The following is a 19,644-nucleotide window of genomic DNA, read 5'->3' as shown; positions in this document are numbered from 1 at the left end:
CACACTCACATCAACACACAAAAAGCTTTTAGTCCTACTACTGAAGTGCTGTATTCATATTGTAGAAGAGAATCACCTTATTTGTAAGTGATAATATAGGACACTTTGTTCCAATGTTCCCATTAAATTTTCATGTGTCTGAGCGAACACACAAACTCCCTGAGCGATCCCTTGGACAACTGTGAGCAACAGCAGACGTGTGCACTGTGGTCATGCCAGCATCCAAGTTACATGGTTTATTATTATATTTATTATTTATTATTAAAATAATCAAATTACAGCATTTACATTTTTGTTAGACTACTTTTAATTAACTGCTTTAACCCACTTACAATGAAAATTAAAAAAAATCTTGTTCATGTCCTGTGTAGTATGTTAACACTATTGGAAGTAAAAATAACTTGAACTCCAATTTTGAAAACAAAACTTTTTTTTTCTTTTTGTACAGTGTATAATGACCAATGTTGGGCAATTAATTATATAGTTACTTCTTCAAAAAAGTAACTGAGTTATGCAAACAGAAAAGTTTTTTGCAGCTATTTACTTAAAAATGCAGCCAAGGTGTTTTTTTAAATATACATTTCAAACTATTTACAGAACAATCAGCTCTTCTGCATGAAATTTGATGCCACACAAATTATTTGTGCCACTCCAAAAAATAATTTCTGTCCACTATGAGATAAAGGAGAACAACAGCCTGATACCTGCAGGCCTGACAACAGGAGCTGTATCACTCCTGTAACACCTGTAGCATTCAGTATTCGCCTCATTGTTCTGACACACAACAAAACTATTGACTACACTACACACTAACTACACAAGATTTGCGCTAAACATTGCAAATCTCTCACATCTCAAAACACCTCCGTCACTCCTAAAACTTCCCTCTTCCTAAACATCTAAATACCATGTTGCCATATCATTTTTTGATTTGTCGACATGGTACATTTTTCCACCAATAGGAAAGGGTGGGGTTTTTTGGTGTTGTTTTTGCTCACAGTGCTTTCGAGCGTTTTCCTAATAAAACGCTGTTTTTACCGTTTCTTCCTGCAGTAAATATAAACAATGATAATATTCAGGAAGAAAACCAAACATTGCAGATATTTTTATCATAACTCTGGTTTTACGTGGCCTATCGACACAATTTAAAAACTAGTATAAAGTCCACACTCTAGTATAAAGTCCAAAACTAGTATAAAGTCCACACAACGTGGCTTCACTCCACATCAGCCACGCCGCTTTGCTAGCTAAAACACAGGTGTCGGCACATAAGGACGCTGTCATAGCCTGTCAACGACGTTGATTAGCTGCGTATATACAAGTGTGAATTGCATTATAGGCTGGACTATGGGATAAGGGGGCATCGTTCTAATCCCATACGGGAGCAGCCAGTCACTTACTGACTAACACTGCAAAACAGAATTGTTAGTGTATTAATCTTAATTTCAATTCAGGTTAGAACTCTCCTGGACTCTTTACAAACTTCTCTATCCTAAAGTGTAACCAATAAAGAGACATACAATTTCCATGTGACAGTAAAGGAGAGTATAGGAGGCCATGGCAAATCTTCTGTTCTATGTCTAATTGCAAGTACGTACCAGTTTCTTTGAAGCTTCATATGAGGTCAGTCTTCCAATTAGGCACAGTCAAGCTTTGAAATCAGCATTTCCTTACTCAGAGTATTGTGAGTTTTTTGTTGTTTGTTTTTAAGCATCCTTTCACCATTTTTTTGAAAGTACCATAAAAACAAAGTTGACAGTTTGTAGGATATGCACTTGTAAGCAAGAGTGGTGAAAACATACAATCCACTTTTGTAAGCGAGACACTTACGAAATTCTCTGTATTTCCTTGTCTAAATGTGAAATTAACTGGACTTTATGGGTCAATTTTTCTCACAGATCTGGGTCAGAATAAATACTTTACTTTACTGAAGTTGAAATAATAAGTCAGTGTTCTGCTTCTTGGAAAACCCATTAAATTCACTCAATGTCTCAGTGTCTCATAGGCTGAAACAATGTAATTCTGTGTGCAAGGTTGCATTATGTTGGATACAGATCTCAATTAGATTCCTAGCCTTTGCTTCTGATTTCTAAGTCAGCTTTTGAATGATCTCAAATGTTCTCTGCAGGAGGGACCCCCTACCCTGATTTGCCCATGAATGAATTATTCTACAGTGCTTTGAAGAGAGGCTACCGAATGGCCAAACCCACCCATGCCTCCGATGACGTGTGAGTCTCACTTTCACCGTGACATTTTCTTGCCTTTTCAACAACTTTTGAAAAGAAACACACTTATTTCCTTATTTCATGTTGCTCATGTTGCAGTTATGAGATTATGAAGAAATGCTGGGATGAAAAGTATGAGAAAAGGCCCGAGTTCTCATTTCTGGTCCACAGTGTGGGGAATATGCTGACAGACAGCTATAAAAAGGTACATAATAACACTTCCTAGTAGCTGGATGAGATATTGGCAAGCATTCAAGTACTTTACATTGGTGCAATTTCACAGTAATTTCACTTTAACCTTAAAATTGAACTGTAAAAAATTTGTAAAAAAACAAAAACAACAGTTTTATGGTTATATTTTTATGCTTCTGCTTCAGCCAAACTCAGATGGAAATCTGGTGTTTTTTAAGTTCTTTTTCAGTCACCTTATGACATTAGCAATAATAGTTACTTGTTTTTTATTCTTTAAAATAAAGCAGTTCCACACTAAACCCTAACCCCTTCTTTTATTCAGTATTTGTATTACCTCCCACCAATACAGTGATTTAAATATATTTTTAAACTCTTTTACAGTCATTTACCATTAATACATATTTTATAAGTAACACATATTACATATGTTGCAAGTGTTTTCAGAAAGTGTTGGCAATATAACCTCAAAATGAAATCACAATATTTAAAAATCTTTCTAACAATTTTGATATTTTTGACAAACAGAAAACAGAATAGAAATACTGAATGATTTATTTAGTAATATTTTATTTATTCCAGTAAGTAATAATAAGTAAATGAATGACATTTTCCATGTTTTTATTGCACTCATTATTATAATGAGCTAATGTCACCAATGCCACACTACCTACCTTGAAGTGTGAAGCAAGGTGCCAAAAGCAGGAGCATCATAGCGCAGTAGTTGCACTCCATATGACAGCTCTTCCTGTTAAATGGAGTGCAACTAGTGACTTGGAGACTATTGATGTAGCTCTCTTTTGAATATATTAAATCATCATCAGAGGTTAAAGAAATTACCCCTTCCTGAGTTTAGGTTTGTCACAGTCAATAAAAAACACAAGTAATTTCACTAAAATGCTCATCATCATTCTTCTTACAAGCTCATCAGACTGCTCCTACGCTGTTAAGGTAATCAAACTCTCTCTCCTGACAACAGAGATACAACCAAGCCAACGAAAACTTCACGAAGAGTGACCACCCGGCAGTCGCCCGCACCAAACCTCGGCTGACCTCACCCTTTCCAATCACCAACCCAGCATTTGACACCCCATCTCCTGTCACACTCCAATCTCCACTGGATGCCTACAACCAAAACTCAAGGCCTAGACAAGACTTCAGACAAGAGGCACAGGAAGTCATACCGTCATACAACGAGTACATCATTCCCATTCCGGACCCGAAGCCAGAAGACGCTTTCACTGACGTGCCATCGGAAAGTCCTGGAAGGTACAGAGTCACTGAAAGGATGCTGCAAATGTGTGCCAAGAGCAGGGATTGAAACAAAGATGAATTCGTGTTTGCTTAACCCAAGCAGTTTTTTCATCCAAACACCCACTCATCCAGATGTTGAGCTGAAACAATAGCCGTATTATGGAGAAGTGTTTTTACTGCTTAGATAAACACACACTCAGCATTAATGAGAAAATGAATGTTTGAACCACCAAAGTTTTAGTTTTAGTCACATTTAACTTGAACATAGATTTTTTTTCCCAGTTTGGGAGTGATCCAAACCAGTGATGGAAATGTTTTTGTTTTACATTTGAAGTCTTACCTTGTAACCTTTGTCCAAGATCACTGACACAGATCACTGATTTTTTTTAGATCACATTTGGTAATAAAAACCAAATAAACATCCACCATTTAGCTGGCATATGAAAATAATATATACGGATATAATAAGACAGCTAGCACCTTGGGCTTTTATACCACCAATATATGTTTTGGTGGTTTTTATGAACCTTTTTATGAACAAGTTCATGTTGAAATACTTCATCTAGAACAACACCTCAAAAAGAGCCGTCTGTGTACGACTTTGTGATTAAATGCACTGTGTGAACTTGTGAATGGTTTTTTTCACCTTCAGCTCTGTAGTTGTGGGGGAGGAGACCGACTCCATGTCTCAGGACACTGCTGACACCCTTCCAGAGGAGGACCGGCTGGAAGAGACCAGCGAGAGAGACGCTCTGTTGGGCTCCTCCGGGACACCTGAGGTAGAAGACAGCTTCCTGTAGCCAGATGTAGGAGCCCAGAGGAAACAGATTTCCTTTCTGGGGCTGAAAAGGGAACGTGAATAAACTAAAATGTAGCATAGAGACTGAGATGGAAATCTCTGTATTTTCACTAAGCACACAGAAAGTTTCTTCTTTTGTTTTTTAACTACAAGTAGTTAACTACAAAATTGTCTTCTGTCATTCGGTTGTATTAGGAAATTTGCTACAAATTAATGCGGTACCCTCCTCACAATTTACACTTAGTTTACAACGTGTAGTGAGGCTTATGAGGCCTTATTAAATAAGTGCTTTATCTTTTAGATAACTAATCAACAACTGTTCCCCATATTCACTGTTCAAAAGTAGGCTGCATTTCCTTTTTTTAAAAAGTACGAAATCATTGACACAATATTGTGAGAAAACCTCGAATCCATTTTTCTGTGTAGAATTCGTCCACGTTGCAACAGGCTTAAGTGGCCGATTGAAGCCAACTAGACTTCTATTTAGGTTTCTGAAGACATTTCACCTCTCATCTGAAAGGCTCCTTGGAGGTAGTCCTAAGAGTTGCTCACCCACCCTGTTATCATGTGAGTTCTTAGGATCACCAGACCCAAGGCATGGGTCAAAGTGTGAGTTTCACCCATGTTTCCCTAATGACTCACATGATGAGGACCACCTACAGATGACAATCAGGCGTGAGGTTAAAGACCTGCTAGCCCACATCAGGGTTTTTAGAGCTAAAGAGGCTTTTCAGGTAAGAGGTTAAACATCCTCAAGAACCTGAAAAGAAGTTAATTTGCCTTTAAATGACAAGTTCGACAACATGACAACATTTTGTCCTAAAGCATGATCAGATGTGAAATGGCGATATATAAATGAAAACCTTACCTTGGGTACAGTCAAGAGGACTAATCGTAGTAAATACAAACAGGTTCCACATGCACTGTTTTAATGTGAGATATACTTTATTTTTTAGTTTAATATGCCACAGCGTCTGTGTTTTTATTTGTGTATTTTGAATATTATCTTGTATGTGATGTGTGTGTATGAAAACTTTTGGGAGTTTTTTTTGTCCTGTATGCTTAACTCATAGTTCTGTGCCAGATTTGCACTTTATGTAGAAAATGTGGATATTCATAACAAAAAAATAATTTCAATTATGTGAAAGTTACATCGCAGCAACTGGGGATCTAATGTTAGAGTGATTATGATATGCAGTTTCTGTGACTCTCAAGTGAAAACAATAAATACAGCATATCACTGCCTTAGCACAAGATGGCACAGATGAGTGCCTTTGTATAGACTGATTGTTGTCTCGGGCTGTTGTTGCTTGCATATGAAGGGCTGCTGCTCAAGAAATAGATAGCCATAAATATGTACACATGAAAAAAATCTAAAAAAAAAAAAATACCTGTAGTCTTCTGTTGCTTTGGATAACACTAACTGTGTTTCAACGTAATTCACCACTTAAAGGAAGAACACGTCTTTTTATGTCCTGTAGCCTTTCTTACTCTATGTAAAATGCACAAGATCACTGTTATCACAAGCTATGGTACCAAAGCTCTTCTTAACGTTTACAAATGTATTTTTTATATGTGTCATTTTCTATGTTGTAAATGTGACAATAAAGTGTATAATCGTAGTATTGCTTGGATAACTGGTGTTTTCTTTGGTGTCTCTCACTGTCATTTCTGCTGTTAATGAAACTCAAGCACATTAAAAAAAGGAAAACTTTCTGTAATATTTCTGTGATTTAATTTTCTCACTCTCCATTTTCACAGTTTATTACCGAGCTGCATTTCTAAGCCTGACGCATGTCCAAAGTTCAGCGGAAATGAAGATGATTGGTCTCACCTCTGCGGATGTTTCGATATTATTGTGCCTTTCAGAGGCCAATTGACACTGCCTCATTAATTTGTTGAGCATGATATGCTGACTGCCCCCCCACCCCCAACACGTCGCCTCTCTCTCACACACACACACACACACACATTGTTCCTCCACCCCTCTACCACTTGCTCTCAAGACAACTTTCTGTTTGCTGTGTGACTTGTGGCAAAAAGCCTGTAAACAAGAAAGAAGAAGGAGCGCGGAGACGCACAGAAAGGGAACGAGGAACTCAGCTGTGTCAGCTCTGGATGCTGGAAACTTCTGACTCAGGGAAGTTATTAGATCCAAGCTGAAGACATCTGCAGGTGAAAACACTGGAAAGAAATATGGGCTGCTTCTATAATTCATAATTCTGTGTTTCAAGTTAGAGTGACTCTTTACTTTTAATACATGCACCAATGAAATTCTTTCTCGGGGTATGTCATTCTTTAATTGTTTTTATGATCTCAAGTTTTAATATTTCAATTCTGGTTTTATTACACTGGTAATAATAATGGAAACAGTTTGTTCAGTGTTTTTCTTGATCATTCAGAAAGAAGTAAAAGATGAAATTCAGTGATAGCAACAGTTGCTTCTTTGGGGGGTTTTGTTTTTAAGCTCGCACCCATCACTACAAATCAGGTTTTTTCTTCCTGCGCTAATAAGTAACAATGTTTAAACTCCAGGTCTGAGTTGATCAAGGATGTTGTCCTACCTTATGCTGTGGCTTGTGGCCTCCACTGCTTCAGGTAAGCTCTGAAAAGCAACAATTTCAATTGCTGTGATTTTGCCCCCTTATATCAGATGTTTGCTTTTCATTTTTGTCTTGTTTTTGAAAACTAATGTGGACTTACATGTTAAAACCACAATTTGTTAGATGTGAAAGATGACTGGGTAAAGCACGTAACTGTCACATTCCCCGATAGACTTAAAGAATGAAAAGTACTGTGTGAGTAAAGTTTGTATAACACTAAAAGATTAAGTTAGTGAAATCAAATTAAATGTGCTTACAGAAAATAGCATTCATCTGTTTATGTTTTTAAATGTGAGATGTAAACATGTCAACAACATACTCATCATATTTGGAGTGATGCACTTGTACTCACAGCAGAGAAGAGCTGACAGCCTTCTCAGCTGTTGATTGTCTTCAGTTTTGGGGGTTTAGGGTTGTTCTTGTGATAATATTTAACATCACAAATATAAGTATCACCCGACAGCCATCCAATTGCAATTTCATTTATTTGCATTTTAATAGATAAAAGCATCTCTTGTTTCGCTGAGTTAGGTCTGAATGAATTAGCTTTGCTTTCTGGTTGATTATTGTATAACGTTTATAATGGGTCATATTGAGGTTGCATGAATAGCTCTTTTAAACAGCTGAAGGACTTTGGGGCAAAGGTAGCTGTTTACACTGCTGAGCAGGACATCAGAAATAAAATGCTGGCTTCACATGACATTTAATTTTCAGTGTCTTACATTGTGCTATGTGGCGAATACAAAATGCTGAACGTGGAATCTCAGTTCTGCTTCAAGATTCAACACGCACTGTAAGAAAGGCCGAATGGAAAATTTTATGACCTCTAACTGGAAAGACGTCTCAGCTTCTCCAGTGTCGGTAATTTGGCGTAATGCACTATCCAGTTTTTAAAAACGTCCAGATTCTCACCAAAGTAATCAAAGAAATCAGTGTTCTTTGTTGCAAAAAATATGCTTTATTAACCCCTCAGGGTTTGGCCCATTACACGAAATCCCTTCCTCAGAAATGGCTAATAAATATTTCTCCGCTCTCATGTGTTTAAAATTCTTAAATGTGTCTCTAGTTTTATTTTTGATGTCAAAGGCAAAGGGTCTAAGCAAAAATGACAGCAGTAATATTTGAAGTTTCCCATAGTAACTGTTTTTTTACCCCCACTGTTGAGATATAACAACAATGTGAAAAGCAGAAGTATCAAGTATAGATGGAGCCAAGAGTCTTCAATCTGTTTCCTGAATCATACTCTTAAAATAATTCTGAGTCACAGAGCAGATGAGATAATGAAATGGCGAGAACAAAAATAATATGCAACACAAAAAAAAATAAATAAATAAAAACCCTCAGAGACCATCAGGAACAAATTCAGTTCATTAAATCGTTTTACCCTATTTTTCTATGTCATTTTAATTTGTGCCATTTTCTTATTTTTAGCTGAGTGGAGGCGTCCAGTGATCAAGTTAAACTCCAAGGTGGTTAAGAGCGCTGAGGTGGTGGTCAGAGCTGGAAGACCTCTGGATCTGAGGTGTGAGGGTGAAGCACCTGTAATCTGGCAAACCAGACTACCCAAACACAGACGCTACATATCCAGGGGCAATGGGACTGTCCGTACTTTTAAAGTCGAACGTCCCACCGCAGAATTCACTGGAACGTACAAGTGTTATTACACCAGCGGGTCCCATCGTGACTCCTCGGTGTATGTGTATGTAAAAGGTGAGCTTCTGTTGTTCTGCTGCAAGCTTCCTGAAGTTTGTGCTTAGCTGGATGTTTATTAGTGTTCAGGCTAAGTTTCGCATTAGTTAATTGTTTGAAAATCCTTCTTCCAGATCCAAGTCATGTTTTCTGGACCAGCAGCACATCCCTGCAGGTGGTAGCGAAGGAGGGTGAGAGCTACCTGCTGCCCTGCCTACTGACCAACCCAGAAGCTACAGACATAAGCCTGCGCATGAACAATGGCACTTCTGTGCCACCAGGAATGAACTTTACCATCTTCAGAGACCGTGGCATTCTCATCCACAGCCTTCACCCCAGCTTTAATGCTGACTACATGTGCACGGCCAGGGTCAACGGAGTGGAGATGACTTCTAAGGCCTTTTCCATCAATGTCATTCAGAGTGAGAAAAATAATTTCCCAAAGCTTTTTTTTTTTTTTTTAGAATTCCTCTAAACTGAAACTTGTCTGGGGTGGCTGTAACTCAGGAGGTAGAGCAGGTGGTTCAGTCACTGGCTGCTTCTGTCTCTGGTCTGCATGCCTAAGTATCCTTGGGCAAGATGCTCAACCCAAGTTGCTCTCTGATGCGTTTATAGGATTTGAATATGTGTGAATATTAGATAGAAAGCACTTAGGTGTAGAAAAATGTGCTTTGAGTGCTCAAGTAGGCACTCAAAACACAAATATAAGAATCAGCCCATTACCACTTGTGTCTATTTTGACATTTGGGTATGATTTTTCTCTTTTTCTAGAGCTCCGTTTCCCTCCATACGTCTTCTTGGAGACAGAGGAATATGTACGCATAGTTGGGGAAGAACTCAAGATCCCATGCACAACACACAATCCCAACTTCTACTACAACGTCACCTGGAAATACACAACCAAATCAGTCAGTACAAGATATTTCTACGTTTTACAGTGATACTAATCAAAATTTTAATTTTTTCTTTTTCTTCTTTAAACATCTTTATGTATTTGTCTTCAGGTCCCAAAAATCACTGAGATAGTTCGCTCCAATGGTGAAAATCGCCTGGACATAGAGAGCACACTGACTATCGCTGCTGTGAACCTGGCAGACACAGGAAACATCTCCTGCATCGGTTCTAACGAAGCAGGGGTGAACACTTCGACCACATACCTGCTGGTTGTGGGTAAGCCACAAAAAAACACCCAACAGCTAAAACCTCTTGGAATTTATAAAGAAGAGCCTAAAGTATTCACTTTATAAACTGTTTAATGATTTCAATAAACTAAAATGTTTGTCTCTTCATTGTTTGAGCAGACAAGCCTTACATCAGACTATCACCCCAGCTGTCGCCTAAGCTGGCCCACAAGGGCCTCTCGGTCGAGGTGAACGAGGGAGACGATCTGGAGCTCAGCGTGCTCATCGAAGCATACCCCCACATCACAAAGCACAGATGGGACACGCCGACATCTCTCAACACAGCCACACAGGAGAACAAGCTCATCCGATACAACAACAGGTGGACTAAAATAGCTTCATGGGAAAGAAACGTGCAATACCCCTACTCATCATTCTGGTATCTCAGCAGTACAGTTAGAAAAGTGCGAAAATCAAGTGTACTACAGGAAGAGGAAGTTTTACTAAATTTGAGATTTGCTGTCCTTGCATTCTGTGTAAATCTGACCAGGTCATTATATTTCCTCAGGTCATGAAACTCAAAGAGGGAAGAGTGCTGTTCTCTTTTTATTTCACCAATGATGCATAGGAGCTGTCTGAATTCAAGACACCAAATTAGTCACTTCTGGTTCTGTAGATATTCCTCTTTTTCACCATTTATTTATTTTTGTTTTAGATACCATGCTATTCTGCAGCTGAAAAGAATGAATATACAGGAGCAGGGCCAGTACACCTTCTATGCTCAGAGTGAAATGACCAACGCATCCATCATATTTCAAGTCCAGATGTATCGTACGTGACAGAAACACAAACTAACATCGTTTAATTTTTTTCTTTGTCAACTGGTCGTATATCTCGATCATTCACTGTTGACTAATTATTGTTTTTCCCCCTCATTTCTTCCCACTGGCAGAGAGACCAATTGCTGTCGTGAAATGGGAAAATGTAACCACACTTACTTGCACTTCGCATGGCTATCCTCCTCCCAGAATCCTCTGGTATCAGTGTTTTGGAATCCGACCCACGTAAGTATAACTGCGCATAAAAGACCTCACCCAGTCTCTGACCCTGTGAATGAACACAAACTGTAGTGATTTTAGTGATTTCTCTCTGAGATAAGGTTAAGCACTGACGTTTCTGTCAGTTTATTGCCTTTCTCTATCTGTGCAGGTGCAATGAAAACAATACTGGACTGCAGCTGGCAATCCCTCTCCGAGCTCCTACAGTGGAGGTCCAGAGGGAGGAGTACGGGGCTGTGGAAGTGGAAAGCGTCCTCACTGTGGCGTTTTCCAACAGGAGGATGACGGTTGAGTGTGTGGCTTTCAACCTCGCTGGCGTCAGCAGTGACACTCTTGCTGTGAACGTTAACGGTGAGCACTCGATCATATGTCCATTTTAAGGCTGCTCTCTAAATTTCTAATTTCTCTAGAGTACCATTACTGGATGTGGTTCAGATCTAATCTAATGTTTCTTTCATGGAAAGAAAAAAAATGTTATTTCTCTTCTTTTCTGAGCATGTTTATTAATTATCCTCAATAAATATGCAAGTGCTAGATAAATTCTGTTTAAGGACATCAGCTTGTATGTCACACAGCCAGTCTTAATGAGGTTAACTCACATTGAAATCTCTCTCTATGAACAGACTGGCCCTTTACTTCCCTTCTGATTGGAGCGGCAGCGATTTTGACCATCCTTCTTGTGCTCCTCATTTTCCTGTTTTACAAATACAAGCAGGTAGGTTGAGTCAATTCTTAAAAAATAACATCGCAAAATAAACTGTAAGAAGCATCTCCAACATCCAAATATGACGCCCAAAAACATTTATGAAAGCAGTTACTCCATTCTTTACTGACTTTATTTTTAAGAAACCGAGGTATGAGATCCGCTGGAAGATCATTGAGGCGAGAGATGGGAACAATTACACCTTCATTGACCCCACGCAGCTGCCCTACAATGAAAAGTGGGAGTTCCCTAGAGACAAGCTCAAATTAGGTGTGCAACGTGTTTGTCAAATTGACTAAATTCTCATTATATTACATCAAAATAATAATAATTGAATATTTGATTGTAAATTGCAGACTAGGTTGAAGTCAAAATGCTCCTCTGTGTATTTTCTCTACAAACAGGGAAGATCCTGGGTGCAGGCGCATTTGGAAAAGTTGTTGAGGCCACTGCTTATGGAATGGGAAAGGAAGAAAATGTGATGCGCGTAGCTGTGAAAATGTTAAAAGGTTTGGATCCACTGTTGCACTGTGAGTTTTTTTGAGTTGAGCGTGACAGATCTTTCATGGAAAATAGGACCTAACTGAGAGGTTATTGTCCACATGAGCAAGTCAGACTGACTCTGTGTAAAAGACATTATATTTAGACCTCTGAAAAAAAACCTGTTTCTGCAGCCCGTGCCCATTCAGATGAGAGGGAGGCTCTAATGTCTGAACTGAAGATCTTGAGTCACCTGGGTCACCACCAGAACATCGTCAACCTACTTGGAGCCTGCACCTATGGAGGTCAGAGAACGCAGATGAAACGGAAATACTGCAAAAACTTGTGTTAAAATTAGAAGTCATCCATAACATGGAAAATCCTGTTTAACTAAGCATGCAAGCTCATTTCAACGGTCATCAGGTCCAGTGCTTGTGATCACTGAGTACTGCAGCCTCGGCGACCTCCTGAACTTCCTTCGCCAGAAGGCAGAGACATTTGTGAACTTTGTCATGAATATTCCCGACATCATGGAAAATTCTACCGACTACAAGAACATCTGCAATCAGAAGCAGTTCATTCGAAGGTACATCAGCAAACACACTTAATGAAAGAGGACATGTGAAATGTATCCAAGCACTGATATCTCTGTTTACTTTTAACAGCGATAGCGGGATCTCCAGTGAAACCTCGAGCACCTACTTGGAGATGAGACCCAGCCGCTTAGCAGAGTTGCCAACTGTGGAATCATCTGATGGTAAGCTCGTCATCAGCCTGAGGTTTAAATTGTTGAAAATGATCAGATCAGTGTGCTGATCGCAGGATTTTATTCCTATCTGATTCTTTTCTAGACCTTGTCTGTGAGGAGAGTGGTGACTGGCCGCTGGATATTGATGACCTGCTCAGATTTTCCTTCCAAGTAGCTCAGGGCCTCGACTTTTTGGCCAGGAAAAATGTGAGTTTAACACTCCATTAACAAATTAGAAATTTGACGCTTTCTGGTTTGTGAATAAGAACAGAATGTGATTCACAAATTGTTACAGCACCGCATTTAATTTGAAATAGTACAACACAACAATGCTGAAACTTTGTTGTTTTTTTATATGACAAATTATTTCATGATTTCAATTTCATACCAGAGACAAAAAAAATCATGCATTGGAAAGCAGGATGGATGTGAGGTTAACTGGTCAGAGGGCCCGGTGGCGCCAGTGTCCGGCAGCCTCGCCTCTGTCAGTGCGCCCCAGGGTCGCGCTGGCTACAATGTAGCTTGCCATCACCAGTGTGTGAATGTGTGTGTGAATGGGTGGATGACTGGATATGTAAAGCGCTTTGGGGTCCTTAGGGACTAGTAAAGCGCTATATAAATACAGGCCATTTAACTGACCGCAGGTGTAACATGATTTCATTAAGAAGCTTCCAGGAAAGGCTCAGACTTTTAGAAGTAACAATGTGGAGAGCGTCACCAAACAGTTTAGGATAATGTTTCTCTGTTTAATATTGCAGATGATGTAGATAGTAGATTATCTAAGATACATAATGTCATTATAAAAATCATACAAGGAGCAATGGCTGATCTTTAATCCGTAAGTGACATTCCAATAAAAATAGACAACGAAGAGGAACTGTGGTTTGGCTAATTTAAAAATCTTTATGGGAACAGGGGGAGCTTTAAATGGACATAAAAATGCAAACCCACATTATGCATGTATTGCTGGAGTGTGGCTCCATAGCAAGAATTATGAATATGAGGCATTATCTGATTTAAAAAAAAATGTGACAAAGAATGCATTTGAAATCTTTTATCTCATAAGGTGAGACAACCTGCTGTGACCAGTCCCCTTTCCATGTTTTTAAAGCTGATATCAAAATCATATATTTCTTTCAGTTTTAAAATCTTTTTTATTTCCTTTTTGCTGTTTAAAAAAAAAGGGGTCTTAATGTCTTACAAAAACATTGCTTTCAGCTTTCATTTGTTTTTACACAGCGTCCCTGTGTGTTAAACCACTCCTCTGGGCTTATGATGGGTATTTCCCATCACATATTTAGTCATAGTTTGACGTTGTACATTTCTTAATGGAGATCTTTCGTTCTAAATTAAGCCTTCCACTGATCTTATCGTCTTTCACTGGGCAAAGCTCTACAAGCAGAAACAAACTGTGTGAAATGCGTGTGTGCAGTGTATTCACAGAGATGTGGCTGCGAGGAATGTGCTCCTGACCAGTCGCAGAGAGGCAAAGATCTGTGACTTCGGTCTGGCACGGGACATCATGAATGACTCCAACTATGTGGTGAAAGGCAATGTAAGCATTTGATCTGATAAGAGCTAAATATTGCTTACATGGTATCCACTGCAAATCACTTAATTTGTTTGTGTGTTGTTTTGTGCAAAGGCACGTCTGCCAGTGAAGTGGATGGCTCCCGAGAGCATCTTTGACTGCGTGTACACCGTTCAGAGTGACGTCTGGTCCTATGGCATCCTCTTGTGGGAGATCTTCTCTTTAGGTAAGAATGCGTAAACATGTGATCTGTGCTTGTATTTATTTCATGGGTTGGTGCTGAAAATCACATGTTATTCACTACTAGGCAAAAGCCCCTACCCCAGCATGGCTGTGGACACTAGGTTCTACAAGATGGTGAAGCGTGGCTACCAGATGTCCCAACCAGACTTTGCTCCACCTGAAATGTAAGTTTGACACTTCAGCAGCATGGCTCATTCAGGGATGAGTCACTGCTTCCCCTTTTTCTCAAACACTTTATTTTGTCTGAGGCTCTTATCCTGCTAACCATCACCTGATTATCAGTTGAGTTTTACGGGCGTATCAAGTGACTATCAGCAGAGTTTTTACGACTGATACAATGACAAATAATCCAATTAAAGGCCTTCGTATCAGCTCCTGACACGTAGTTAAGCAATAGTAGGAGTAATACTATGGTTATGCTTACTAACCAGTGAGATCAGCTGATAACATGCGGTGACTTTTGACTAGTAATAGGTTAATTTAATATAACAGACTTATTAATGTAGCTGATTGTGAATAGGCGCTAGCCTCCCAAAGTTCAAACAGTCTGCTTTCTAAATGGTCTTTATGAATGAACAAAGATCCTATTTTTTCCCCTTCCTGCAGTCTCGCGGGCTATCTGACATCTGAAATAACCGACAAATGAGATAACCTCATAATGCACTTCCATTATTCATGAATTTCATTTGCTTTTGGGTTCTCCCTTGACCTCAAACCTAAAACTAAATAAGTCCAAACTCCAAACTTTGCAAGCCATCGAAATTTTAAAAAAAAAAGATTTTATTTTTTTGCGATACAGCCCTAACATCTGTGTGTGCTGATTTGCCATGGCATGTCACACTAGCCAGGAATAAATGTGCTGTGGAAATAGACTGAATCTGAGTCAGGGCCAATTCATTTCTTGTTCTGCTGTGAGTCAGGCCTCAGTTCTGCCTGTTAGCCACATGATCTCAAAGCTAGAGAACCATGTAACTGCTATTTCATGGCAACTAAATGGAACTGGAGGGGCAGGGGTCCTTATAAACAAGTCTGTCTTTTTTTTTTTAACTGCGTCACCGCCTCCATAAGCCTCTCCTTATTCATCTAACTCGGCTTTACACCACACAGTCTGAGGAGTGAAAATAAGAGTGCAAAACCCCTTTAATGTACACCATGAATTGTTTCTCTGAAAGAACTCTTTTTGATTTCAGCTACGGTATCATGAAGATGTGCTGGAATCTGGAGCCGACAGAGCGTCCCACCTTCAGCAAAATCTGTCACATGATTCAAAGGCTACTTGGGGACCAACCTGAGCAGGGACAGGTGAGTTAGTCTGCATGTGCAGTGTGGGAGAAAGCACCCAGGGAGAAAAACATGTGGCGGCCCGGCCAAGATGACCTCGGGAAACCCTGTTTCTTTTAATGCTCCTTAAGAGACAGCAAATTTAGTTGTGAAGTCCAAGACCAATTACACGATTTAGATTCTTTGCGATAATGTCTGTTTGGGTGTTGTTCCAACTGAAGATACTCACAATGCCACTATTTATGTCAGTCTAAAATATAAACTCTGTAATCATGTTTTGTATAACTCTCACCATCTTGATGATACCTCTTCCGCAGTTAATGTACCAGAATGTGCAGGAGCAGGTCACGGAGGGTGAAGGGTGTGACGAGTGCTTCGACAGCCCCTGTGACCAGTCTTGTGACCACCAAGAAGAAGAGCAGCCTCTGATGAAGACCAACAACTACCAGTTTTGTTGAAAGGCCTTACGCTCAAATCAATCAGCAAACCAATCACTCTTCAACAAGGATCAGAAAACTGGCATGATCTCTAGTTTGCAGCTTGTTTCAATTGCCGGAGAGTCGTCTTATCAGCTATTTTTTGCCTGTCGTGCCTGCTCTCCAGACAGACGAGCGGCTGCGGCAAGCATGTGACCTGCCTCTTTTGCATGCGATCCATGACTAGAAATTGCCACGTCTAAAATGAAAGGAGGAAACAATGTCAACAAGTCACACAAGGTATCAAAGGGTAGTTTATTCTAAAGATTGCTCCATGGCAGACTGTTTATTAGCCCTTCTTCTGTTCTCTATTTGAGGTCAAATCTGTCAGTTTTTCCAAGCAAGAATCCGCCTGATTCTTTTGTTTTATACTTGTGAGTGTGCTCTTAATTATCTATTGCACACCATGTTTATTATACTTTTTATTACCGCCAAAGGAGACTCAGAATTATGTGTTCTTCCATCAGGATCACTGTCTTTCATTATTTTGGGGGTACAACAGTCGGAAACACTGAATTAAAACAATGAGAGCCTTTCTTCTCTCCAGACAACTTGTGTTATATTAATTACAATCAAAAAATATAAAGCGCTCAAGTTTTTCCCTTGATTAAAACATGCTTAAGGAGCCAAAGAGGAGGCAGATAATGAGTGCAGTGTTTTCCTCGCTGGGCTTTGGTCACGGCTGTATTTCTTGTGACACACTTGCAGTAGCTGTTAGTGGGTTGCAGCATGTGATTGTTCGACTTCAATCTAATTAGTCAGCGTGATTTTAGAACAAGGAGTACGACTGAGCTGAGCAGGGAAATCGGTAGATGTCTTATGGAGCAAAAGAACAATGTTTGGTGTTTGGGGTTGATGGGGTTAGCAGGGTGCAGCTGAATCTTGTACTTTCCTGTAGCGTTACATGATAAGTTTCATGCACATGTGTATGTAGCAGTCAGCCTACACTGCCAAATGTATGAAGATTATATGATCATATAAATATATATATATATAAGCTATACGAGAGACAGAGACTGCCAATTTCTGTGACTTTGGCTACTTTAAATGTGCTTGTATCTGAATGAAACAGAAGTGAGATGTCGAATAATGTACATATAACACATGAATCAAGAATGATCTTTATTTTCACTTAGAAGAGAAACATGAATATTTCATAGATGTGTTATGTCTCGTTTTTTTCTTTTGTGCAAATGAGACAATCAACAAAAAAGCTGCAAATTAAGTTGTTGCATAACTGCAGAGGCGTTCATTAAAAGATTTATCACCGAAACTCTGTGTTTCAATGTAAAGTTTTATATTATCCAACTGAAATGTTGTATTTCACACCATTTTTTTCCTTTGTTGTTCCTAACTGTGCCGACAGAAACTGTTTCCTTCGTGTTCTTCTCTCCTCGCTTCCTGTTTTTATTGGATAACATCCAGTCCACATTTCCCACAGTGTCTGTCAACAATTGCGCAACTCTAAAATCTTTATAGGGAAGTAATAATCCGGCTTCAGTTTCTATGTCAGTCTGGACTCTTTTCCTTCTCCGTGTGGGTTCAGTTAGAAACCTATTTCATTCTCTATCAGTTTCAGACCCTTTTCAGGAACTATCTTGCTCTACTTTATCAGGTGCTGAAATTTGCTCTATCAAGAAGCTGAGATATTACTGATTTTGAGCAAAGCATGATCATCATCACTATCGTCACTGGGTTGTACTCTTTTTGTCAGCTGCTGTGTGTAAAACTTTAAAAGAATCTACTCTCATATATGTGACGTGCGTTCTTACTGTGGCTTGAAACATATGACAAACTGTAAAGTATCTGTTTTGTCCACTCAAATTGTTCCTACTTTATTTTAAATGAATATAAATGTTTTATCAAGAAGCTGGTTCAGATTTGAATCTTATTTCTCATGAAAAACGTGAAAGTCGTGGAGTAAATAACAATACTTCTGTTTACATTTTAGCTTTTAAGCATTTGCTGGGACTTCATAGATGCTTCTCTTCATGCCTTGATTACAAGAGGAAGTTCATGTGCGTAATGAGGTTCATAATTTGCTGGAAGAAATTGCGGCAATTTTTCTACACAGTCACCCATTTTCTCAGAATTAACTGGACAATTTATTGACAGGGTGTTATTTAAAAAAAAAAACGAAGCAGACTTAATATCTGTTGATTCCAAGTGTCAAATTTGAATTTTATAGTTTTTCATTGTAATTTTAAATGTGATACTCAAAGAGATCTCAGTGTGAAGAACAACATCATTATACTGGAAAAAAAAAATGAAGAGAAAGAGTAAAAGGTTTAGGAGTGTCCAAAGCAACAGGAATGAATGCAATGACCAGCTCAGCAACACCAACAGGCCTGAAAGACCTCAGAGGACAACTCAAGTATATGAAGATCTTCACAACATCTAACTAAAGGAAGTCCTGAGTCAGAAGAAGTCACATTGTTTTCAAGCTCTGCAATTATGAGTGGAAATAGAGGTTTTACACCAACATACAGTATACTTAAAAAAGTTTAAGGTCGAGATATATTTGTTCGTTCATTTTTTAATTGCACTTTCATGAACTTTAACGTCTAATGTGTTAACTGTGCCTGTAGAGTTTGACATGTCACGCTTTTTAATCTTGCAGTTTCTCTGACCTTGGGGTGAACTGACTCTTGGGAATACTGCCAACTGCTTCTTTTTTTTTTCATAATCTTTCTCACTGTAGAATGATGAACTTCAAATTGGTCCCAGATTACAATTATAATCATTCTCTGATGAATAGCAACAGCTGCTCCTTTAACATCATTGCTGAAGTCTAAAGCCTGATGTCCTTAATGGCACTTGAATGTGTCAACCAAGCCAATACTTTTATAGAAGTGCTCACACTAATGCTAATAAGGTGAATCAGGTGCATCTGATCATCAGCACCTTGCTGCTAAAAAATAAATAAATAAATAAATGAATAAAAAATAAATTAAATGAATGTAAATTTTTTAAAAAGACAATAATGGTCAGGTTATACCAGGGGTGTCAAACAGAAGTTCCTGGGGCCAGAATCGGCACGGCAAAGGCTCCGATCTAGCCCCCTGGATAACTTTGGAAAATGTGAGGGAAGGCGTTAATTTTGGACTTCTAACTACATTTATGTATATGTAATATCTTATACAGCTTTGGATATTTATTTAAAAAAAAAAAAACTTCCTCATGGCTTCCTCAAACTTCCTCATATTACATTAAAGTAATTTTGTAATAGATAAAAAAGGAAATC

The 19,644-nt window shown here is 38.9% G+C and overlaps 2 protein-coding genes across 3 annotated transcripts in view; both read left to right on the top strand.

Moving 5' to 3' along the window:
• Window positions 1–6,110, top strand: part of pdgfrb (platelet-derived growth factor receptor, beta polypeptide) — a 29,814-nt gene extending 23,704 nt beyond the window's left edge. The window contains exons 20-23 of the mRNA XM_085424036.1: window positions 2,129–2,228; window positions 2,325–2,430; window positions 3,394–3,683; window positions 4,321–6,110. Coding sequence (XP_085280162.1) covers window positions 2,129–2,228; window positions 2,325–2,430; window positions 3,394–3,683; window positions 4,321–4,468 — 644 coding nt within the window. The 3' untranslated portion in view covers window positions 4,469–6,110. The remainder of the gene's footprint in view (window positions 1–2,128; window positions 2,229–2,324; window positions 2,431–3,393; window positions 3,684–4,320) is intronic.
• Window positions 6,111–6,445: 335 nt separating this feature from the next.
• On the top strand, window positions 6,446–18,269 carry csf1ra (colony stimulating factor 1 receptor, a). Of its 2 annotated transcripts, none has more exons than XM_085424015.1 (22): window positions 6,446–6,642; window positions 7,003–7,065; window positions 8,502–8,780; window positions 8,894–9,181; window positions 9,531–9,667; window positions 9,764–9,929; window positions 10,061–10,262; window positions 10,596–10,711; window positions 10,833–10,944; window positions 11,090–11,289; window positions 11,562–11,653; window positions 11,785–11,911; window positions 12,046–12,171; window positions 12,316–12,426; window positions 12,545–12,707; window positions 12,787–12,878; window positions 12,973–13,076; window positions 14,302–14,424; window positions 14,515–14,626; window positions 14,708–14,807; window positions 15,834–15,945; window positions 16,242–18,269. In XM_085424015.1, exons 2-22 carry the CDS (start codon window positions 7,020–7,022, stop codon window positions 16,380–16,382), a joined length of 2,949 nt encoding a protein of 982 aa, XP_085280141.1. In that variant the 5' UTR covers window positions 6,446–6,642; window positions 7,003–7,019; the 3' UTR covers window positions 16,383–18,269. The 2 variants fall into 2 exon arrangements, with proteins under 2 accessions (XP_085280141.1, XP_085280150.1); XM_085424024.1 differs by having other exon boundaries at window positions 6,447–6,642; window positions 12,046–12,150.
• Window positions 18,270–19,644: the final 1,375 nt, after the last annotated feature.

The sequence above is a fragment of the Rhamphochromis longiceps genome, linkage group LG2 (assembly GCF_057381845.1).
Source record: "Rhamphochromis longiceps isolate RC_006_pf linkage group LG2, R_longiceps_female_GT1.1, whole genome shotgun sequence".
Classification (NCBI taxonomy): domain Eukaryota; kingdom Metazoa; phylum Chordata; class Actinopteri; order Cichliformes; family Cichlidae; genus Rhamphochromis; species Rhamphochromis longiceps.
Note: the sequence above shows the minus strand (reverse complement) of the source record. Positions and strands in the feature narration are given on the sequence as shown.